The 9,599-nt window shown below is 34.9% G+C and overlaps 1 protein-coding gene across 1 annotated transcript in view; it reads left to right on the top strand.

Annotated features, from left to right (window-relative positions):
* The window catches only part of KCNK5 (potassium two pore domain channel subfamily K member 5), a 30,246-nt gene that overhangs the window by 14,825 nt on the left and 5,822 nt on the right, over positions 1–9,599 (top strand). The window contains exon 2 of the mRNA XM_015819632.1: positions 7,535–7,646. Within this exon, the coding sequence (XP_015675118.1) occupies positions 7,535–7,646 (112 nt within the window). The remainder of the gene's footprint in view (positions 1–7,534; positions 7,647–9,599) is intronic.

The following is a 9,599-nucleotide window of genomic DNA, read 5'->3' as shown; positions in this document are numbered from 1 at the left end:
TGCTATTGTAACTTTAAATGGTAACTAAATGAACTGTTATAAGTCGAGGACTACCTGTATTTGATGAATAACTATAGATTGAGTGAGCATGGGGTGCAGCAGAAAAGATTACTGCTCAGTGTTGGAAAGGTAATGTGGCCCCCAGACTTCCTGTCATGAATCAATAATCTATTGTGACTTTCTGCTCATGAACTGGTATTCTAACCGAGGAATGGAAAGTCTGATCAATATTGTTCAGAATGAACAATGCTGAAAAACTGGACTGAGTGATCTTATATATAATATGTTTTAGTTTATTCTGTTCTTCCTTTGTCTGTTGTAGTTTTTGCTTGTTTGTGGTCCATATTTATCTATTGATTTAAGGTTGCAAGCAGACTCTCCAGTTCTTCCCAGAAACACCTTCTTGAGCTACTCTGCACATGTTGTCCAACCACCTAGATATCTTAACCACATAATGATCCAAAACGCAGGAGGACTTTATCCTTAGCCAATCTCTCCCCCCCCATCAGCCATAACTGATAGGATATACCTAAATATCCTCTTTGAACAGAGACTGTGTCCATGTGATGGATGAATAATTGAAATGATGGAACACATCATTCTGTATTGCTCCCACTATGCAAGTACTCACCAGGAATTATCCCTATTCTTTACTAAATATCCTGGTCATTCTGACTTGTTTTCTCTTAAGTTGTTATTATAGCATCAATCTGTTTTTATTTCCTTGACCAGTATTGTTCTATACTTTGTACAGTGTGCTGTAATATTTCTTCTAATCATTTTTAGATAGTTTAGAACAATTATATTTTTCCTTCATTACTTTAACTGTGATTTTTGTGTTTTATTTGCTGGTCTATGACTGAATAAAAATTGATTGATTAGTCCATATTTATTTCGCCCTCTTTGCATATTAAAACAATAAAAACATATTCTGAGATACTTACAGTATATAATCTCCAAATGATGATAGCATTAAAAATAGCAGTATTACTGATTTAAAGGGGCAGTAACATGCATTTTGAGGAAGTATTTGTCACTTCTGCCATAACCTCTACATATCAGTGAAGAAGGGCTCATTTTTATGATGGGCACTGGTGCATGGTTAGCCCTGTTTCTCTGAATAACTATTCCACATCCTTACCAAAAGAAACTAAAACTTATCTATCAAAATAGATGAGTGAACTGAATTTGTATGCCAGTTAATAATATATAAGAGATTATGTTATGTTATTTCAAGAAATGGCAAAATTCTGATATATATATAGAGTATGTTAAGTTCAACTTAGTCATAACAACAAATTAAGGGTAAACAAACATTTCCAATTTGATTGAGGTTATCAGTAACCTGTGGACTGGTAAAATACATAAAAGGATTCCAACTCTGTATAAACTCTAGAGTTTATACAGTTGAAGAAGTTTTCAAGATTTATGGGTCTGAATTTAGTAAGAAGTTACTTTGAAGTTTTTGGCTGAAACAAATTATCAAAACAGGAAATGCCTCTTGAATATATTTTATTCACAATAATATGCTTAAACATTTTGTGTTAATATTGATATTGTTCTCAGATGGGAGTGTTTGTGAAGTTTTACAACTTTTAATTATGATCTCTTATTTCCTAAATGAAGTACAGAGGAATACTGAGTCCTATCCTGTGTTTTTTTTTCTATTGCACCTTTCAGTTTGCTTTTCAATAAGTGCCAGTTAAATGAAAGTGAATAATATCAGTAGGTGACAGTGACTTCTAGCATCTTGCCTACTAGTTTGAGTTTGTTTTTTGTTTTCTCTTACCCAAAGGTCATAAAATTAAAATTAAAATTAAAATGTGAAGTTGAACTTCAAATAACACTATGAGGTAGAAGGAAACCAGAGAAAAAATGATCAGCCAGGCTACATTAATTTTCTAGAATCATTTGAGAGGTTGGTATGTCAAGTGGCTGAGTTATTTACAAGAGCTGCTTCCTTAACTGCTTGCTCTTGACCCTGATTATGTGCTACTATGTAAACAGCTGGGGTCTAGGAGGCTAAATGTAGGGACATAACATTTCCACTTATGTCTGGTATAGGAAACTGAGATTGGCAGTGATCAAGGATCATATGTGTATGATTTGGATATACTTTGAGGCAGCCATCATTTGCTTGTACACATTTTACATATATATATATATTCCTCTGTGAAATGCCTAGAGTGGTACTAACACCAATTCCACTTAAGGGAGGTCCAGGCCACATGAGCTACTAATTAACCATTACTAAAGTGGCTGATTTCCTGCAATATTTATCCGATATTGGGAGAAATATTTATGATAATGGATAAAACTGTCATAGTATTTGTACTATATGAGATGGCTGAATTGTGTCTGCAGTTTTAAAAAAGGACCCCAAATTCTGACAAGCAAAACTAATATCACATTTTAACAGTTTAATATAGGATTGAAAAATGGGCAAAATGTTCGTACTCTTCCAGCCCTCCCCCCCAAGTCAATTTGTACAGTATAAAAAATGGCTTTTGCTGTAGCCTTCATCTCTAAAATGACAAAGTATTTCCCATTTTTCAGTTTCAAGTTAGCTTGGCATAGCCCATGCCATGATTTGTCTCAGCTTGTGTGTACTTTGCTAGCTGTAGGAAACAAAATATCTCCAACTTTAGTTGAGTACTAAATTTGCTTCATTGGCCTCAGTAATAGCAGAATTTTTTTTTAAGTACTCAACAATGATGGTATGGAATGGAGTCCCCAGATGCCTGTTGTGCTCCCTGCTCCACTTTAAAATATCACTTTAATTAAAATGTAAGTGCCATCTTGGGGTGTTTGCAGCTTGGTGCTTTCTTTGAAAGTGGGCCTATCTGCCAGGAAAAAAAGACTATATCTTGAGGATTAGAGAGTATATTGGAGAACAAATTCACCAGTTTGCCGTACAGGAAACTGATGGTTTACTGTATATCACATCTGCTGTGATAGCCCTGTGATGAATTTTCAACTCTTGAATTGAATTCTGAAAGAACACTGGTGAATAGGGATGGGGGATGGGGATGGGGAGAGGAAGGTTTGAGTAATGCTATACATTAAATATCACAAAATACTGTACAACTGTCCTAAAAGTATTTACTGGTAAACATTCAGGCAATCCTATATCGAATTCTGGAGTCAATAACTTATTTTATGCTTTCAATATAGCTCTTTCTTGGCACTAAAAATACTCGTGTTATTGCTGCCTCTGTTGTTGATCCTACTTGTATTGGCATGTAAACCTCTTATGCCAAGGGGGCAAACTATTAACATAATGTAGTGAAACCTGTTGGGGCTATAATGTAATAAGTTTCATTGTTGTTAAATATTATTATTGTAATATTCCACTTTATCAGAGTTGATCAGAATTGACTGCACCAATATAACTTCAGATAATAATGCCCCTAGTATGTTTAGAAAAAATAGCTGCCATTCATAACAAAACTTTGACGGAGCTTAGTCAGTTGTCACATAATTGTTCCAAGTGTTAAGGATGTGCCACATAACTTTCAAGGAAGTTTACAATCAGAAGATATTTACAGTGGAACCTTGTTTTCATGAACCTTGAATCAGTATTTTGGATATAATTAACAATACTAGTCTAAAGCAGCCATCAAAATCCTCTTTAGCATATTAGTGCAGATAATGCTCAAGTGTTTTACGTGGACTTTTATACATTCAAAAAATCCTATTTGCCATTTAACAAACAGCCAGCTCCCATTGATGACGCCCCTTTTTTCCATTAGTGTGTTAAATTGAAGATTTACATTATTGTTTTGTTAAAACCTTAAAAAAACATCCAGACGACTGAGCAATGTTTCCAGAATTCAGGTTTTAGCTCTCCCTGCCACCTCCCAAACTACTGTCTGTGATTTATTATTTCAGTAATTTGTATGGTGAGAGTTCACAGGCCCAGAATAAGTCTCTCCATACAGTGCTTGCTTGTATGAATGCTCAATTGTTTTATGTTCGTCACAGTGCAGAACCTTTTCAACTCAACTCCAATTGATACTTTTGCATTATGTAATTTTTTTTCTATCCTGTAAGATTTTTTTTTTTTTTAATCTCAGAGTAATAAGATTATATATGCCAAGCCTTGTATATGTATTTTCTGTGTATAGCATAGCTAAAAGGCAAGATTTACTTTTGGAAAAGAATCCTGTTTGACTGTATTCTGTAACTAGAATTTATTTAAACATAAAATATACTTCCTTGTAGGCACAGGGTGGATAACAAAGAATTATAAAGCATGAAATCCAAATTATAAGGGGTCTGTGATTTAATTATGTGAATGGATTATACTTGTGGCTTTAAACATGTGTTGGACAAATATTCATAGATGTATCCTGTGGTTTTGTTGCTGCTTCCCATAATACACAATTACTTTACAAATCTATAGAACAATGCCTTCAGTTATCTTCTGATCAGACCAAAAATAGCAAAATATAGTTTCAAATTTCTGAAAATCTAAAGAGGTTTAGATATATTGTGTTAAATAGCATGGTTTTCAGTAGAGAATTTCCTACAAATAGCTATGGCTTAGACAATGCATGAAATTTGCAAGGAGTCTTGTGAGGAAAAAAACTTTCAGCCAAGAATGCTAAGTCTCTATGACTTTTTATAATTGCCATAAATGTAGTCTTTTGATTTTTCTTTTGGTTTTGCAGTTTCCAGATAATAAAAATTGAAGGACCTTTAGGAAAAAAAATGTAGATAATAACAATTAAATTCTCTATTAAAAGCAACAAGAGGATAATTCTTGTTTCACACTTCAAATTGTCACAACTATCCTAATTTTTTTATGGCTAGTCTGTGCTCTATGAAATTATTTTTGTTGATTTAATCTTGTGTTAAGAAGTACTATAACTAAAGTATGGGGGAAATATAATGAAAGTGGTGTCAAGCAAGGCCACAGCTCATCCTAAGTCAAAGCCTGCCAATAGGGACCAGAGGGAGGTGCATCTTTGGCAGAGGAACAGCTATGAGAGTAAACTTGTGAAATGTTGACACAGCAGTGAAAAGAGTTGGCCCTGCAGCCTCCTCAGGATATGAATTGAAATGATGGGCTCTTCCTTTCCATCTGCTGATTAATGCTTTCCCCTTTCACCCTGCAACACAAACACTTAAAGATTGTTTCAGCTATTTCATGGATAAGAAATCAGAGTAAATCATTTGGGTGGAAACTTTGTTAACGGTTAAAAATGACATAAATCAAATGAAGCCCAGTGAAATTTACTTCTGCTTAACACAGTTCCTCTAACCTAACGCTAGCAGTAAAACAGAAACAAAAGCAGAGGTACAGACATCTGTTTGTCAGAAAATGACCCTTTTCTACATCTGTATGTACTCTGCTGGTCCTGGTGTTTTAAAAGCTGAAATGGCCAAAGTGATGTCTAAGTATCTCGCATAAGGTAGGTAGGTAGGCAGGCAGGCAGACCTGTTTTGTGGGGCAATTGTGGGGAAACTAGTGTCAAGTTCACAAGCTTTTATTTTCTTCATCTTTTGATTAAGTTTATATTTTTGTGTCATTGTAACTATAGATTCAGAAAAATAGCTCTAGCCATTCACACATGCAAGTAGTATGTGAATTAATATAATTGGGTGGATACTGTTGTGCAAAGCAAGGTCACTTATGTAAAGCAATTGTTCATGTGATTCCAGGTGGCATAGATCATGCCAGACTGAATCACTGTTTCAGCTATAGTTGTTTTAAAAGGTGCCATGACATCATTGATTTGCTTATGAATGTATTTGACTTTAGTTATCCTTTCCGAATCAGGAATTGAGTGTGGGGTGACAGTGGGGGAAGCTGAGACCCTTTCAACTGACACTGGACTACACCTCCTGCCCATTGGCCATTCCATCGGCAGTGGAGGACATAGGACTGAACAATATGACCTGGACTTCACCTGCTATAACTATAATCTCTATGCATTTTGTTTTGATATTAACTTTATTCTTATCTTCTGCTTACTCTTCTCTGTCTTTTTATAAAGCCAACCTTTGTGCTCAATGTTCTATCTGACCCTGAACTATGAGACTGATTATAATTATCAGATGTTTCTGCACGAATGCCTTGGCATTACAATCAGTGTTACCTGTTCACCATTTAACAGAGAGTGATGTTTTTATTTAACATATACAGGAAGTATAAGAGATGGTATGTTGTTATAGGCATTGCCTGACTTTCTATACATGCTGTATTATGGGGCAGATGATGTGGCCTCTTTTGCAAGCCACATCCAAATTTTTCAGATCAACCTTTTAGGTTTCAGTTTCTATGAAATATCTACTTAAAGCAAAGATAGTTTGTTTATTGAAGATATTATACAAGTCTGTTCCATTCCTTTTCACTGGAGGACTGAATCCTTTTCTATGGATTCATTGTTTGTGCATTTTGTGGCATTGCTGTCCACCATTTTCTGAAGCCTAAGGAGGTGTACATGGAGGTCTAACCTTATTTTATCACCAGAAGAAAAGTCTTGTGCTGAGATACATGTCTGGCCAAAGTCATGCAGTAAACTAGGTGGCTGAATAAGGCTTAAAAATGGTCTTCGTGGGCCCAGTCAAATGCTTCAACTACTAGACTATTTTACATTGGTTTTCTCTCTGCTGGAATGTGTGCACACGCCTCTCAGAGTTAGCACAATGATGTAAACTAAAACCAGGAAGGTTGGGTTCAAACTCACCCTCAGCTATTAGATGATGCCAGGTTAGTGACATATCTTATCCCGCAAAGTTATTTTAGTGTGAATAAAATATAATTGATCCCCATATGCCTGGAGCTCCTGGAAGAAATGGTGGCTATATAAATAAATAGGCCAATAAGAAAAGGTGTAAGTTGCCTCAAAGTACTGATTGTGCAGAACAGTAGTTGATTTTCTTAAATAATTTTACTGGATAAATGCTTGGAAAAAATTGCTTTAACAATCACAGAATCTAATTTGCTTTTGATACTGAAAATCAAATTTCAGTAATCAGTAATAAATATAGACAGTTTGATCTCTGAGATTTGACCTGATAGTATAAAATTGATTTTAACAAACGTAGCAAAGAAAAATAACTGGAGAGGTCCAGTTTCACATAAGCTAATCCAAATAGAGTGAACATACAAGCACTCCATTGTGGTTCTATTGTTTTGATATTTTTTTTTTTAGCATTACTCTGCCCTGCAAGAGATGATGACACTGGTTGTTTTTAAACAACAATAACGGGATCAACCCACCCACCCTTTCAAATTTAGGTTATTAGTTTCTGCATATAAGGATTTTATTATATTTTTCCAAATGACCTCAGAATTAAATTATTTACCATGTATTGCTGCTTTTCTAGTTTCTAAAATCCACAATTATTGAACATTGTATATTTGTTCTGGTAGTAAGTACATTTTCTTTGTAATTTAAAACTATCTACTATGGCCATGTTTATCATTACACAACAAACATATGAAGAATTGGAAAAAACACATTTTCTCTTTTTTTTTAATATATTTTGCTGTGTTTTGAATGATTTGTATCATTTTTTATAGGTGGTCTCAGAAGCTGCTGGGCAAGGAGTTTCAATTGATGCTAATGATACGTTTAATTACTGGAACTGGCCTAATGCTGTCATCTTTGCTGCTACGGTGATTACAACCATTGGCAAGTATCGGTTTGTCCATATGGGGTTCATTCACAATATGGGGAAATACTATTTAATAAAATGAAAAATTGAAACATTGGAGGAAGCTGGAGGGGATTGATTATATGCTGTCTTAGTTTGACAGTCTTCTATAATTTAATGTCTCTTTGCCTTTTTAAGACTGGCAGTTTAGAGACACAGATATTGGCATCATGAATAGCTGTACCTGCCCTAGTAGGAATAGATTTCCTATTTACTGACTTTGAATCAATCTGTTATGTAAAATATAGGGAAAGAAGCAGAGAGGAAATAGAGATTTCTATGACAATATTTTTCTTCCATAGAAATGCCTAATAATTGGATTTATAAACCCACAAGCTTCTCCTGAATACATAGCAGATTATTTTTCAAAAGCTATGTATTTCAAGATGGTGGTTTACAATACCGCAGTGAGAAATGTTTTCACCGCAGTTCTCAAGGTATTGCTGACTTTGATGGAAAAATTACAGAATAAATATGATAACAGAACTGTTGGATGACATTTTTTTTTGTTTGCTTTTGTGCTATCCCTGTAAGATACAGAAAAAACATGAGTTACAATGTTTGTTTGTTCCGATGAAGAACACACATAGTGCTGGAAAACAAACTGACCAGGGAAAGTGGGGAAGGGAATTAGAAACCTTGCTGCTAAATCAAATAAAGCGCCATGTTTTATTTGTTACTATTATTAAAATCTATTTCAAATATATATGACGGTTCCTCACTTCCAATATTTCCCATAAACAATTCAAGAAAACCAATACAACATTTTTATATTCTTGCTTTCACAATGTTTACTAGAACGGGGGTCCCCAACCTGCGGGCCACAGCCCATTAGTGGACCATGAGGGGATTGCAACTGGGCCATGGAAAGGACCAGCAAGTGCACACACATGCTGCATTTGTGTGAGTGGCAGGCACATGTGCACACCGCTCATGCAAATGGAGCAGCTTGCACGGAGCTACCCCTTCTCCCCCCCATCTGTCTGCAAAGCTGGAAACATTGGGGAACTCTGTACTAGAAGATGAAGTTAAATCAGCGCTCCAGTCATTAACAAAAAAGACTATAGGAACTAATGGACTATCCATTGAAATATGGCAAGCAACTTGAAGAAGAATTAGTCAAGGTTTGTTTGTTTATTCAGGTCAGAAGCATCACAATTAAAATAAAACATACTATGTGACATAAAATTTAAAACATAAAATATAAGATTAAAATATATACAAATTAATCAGTCAAGGTTATAACCAAGCTATAACCAACCAATCAGGAGAATGACATAGTGGCCAACAGAACTAGAAGAAATATTGTACAATATTCTTAATTTCACATTTTGTAGCAAAGCAATGCTTAGGGCCCCCCAATGTAGATTAGAACCCTACATGGAAAAATAGATGTCAAATGTTCAACAAGCTTTAGAAAAGAAATATGAGACTTTATTGTTGCTGCATGCAATTGAAAAAGCCAAAGAATACCAAAAAATGTCATTATGTGCTGAATAGATTAAAAATCCTTTGAATTGTCAATCATGTCAAGTTGTGGAATGTGCTTTTAAAAACGGGAATCTCAAACATCTCATTGTCCTTGTGAGAAACCTTTAAACCAGTCAGGAAGCAATAGACTGGCTCCAGATTGGCAAAGGAGTGAGGCAAGACTATATAATCTCTATAATCTATTTATTCAACCTATATGCTGAATATGTTAAAGGAAGCTGGTTTGGAAGATGAGGATGGCTTTAAAATTGAAAGAAGAAATATCAATATCAGTAACTACTATCAGTGACACTACTTTGATAACTGAAAAAGCAAAAGATCAGCAAGCTCTAATAATAAAAGTCAAGGAGCTCAGTGAAAAAAATAGAACTAAATTAAACATAAAGACCAAACTAATGAGAACAGGCCTTAGAATAGACAACTACCCTTAGAATTAACAA

This window comes from Protobothrops mucrosquamatus, unplaced genomic scaffold, assembly GCF_001527695.2.
Source record: "Protobothrops mucrosquamatus isolate PMUCROS unplaced genomic scaffold, P.Mucros_1.0 scaffold960, whole genome shotgun sequence".
Lineage (NCBI taxonomy): Eukaryota > Metazoa > Chordata > Lepidosauria > Squamata > Viperidae > Protobothrops > Protobothrops mucrosquamatus.
Note: the sequence above shows the minus strand (reverse complement) of the source record. Positions and strands in the feature narration are given on the sequence as shown.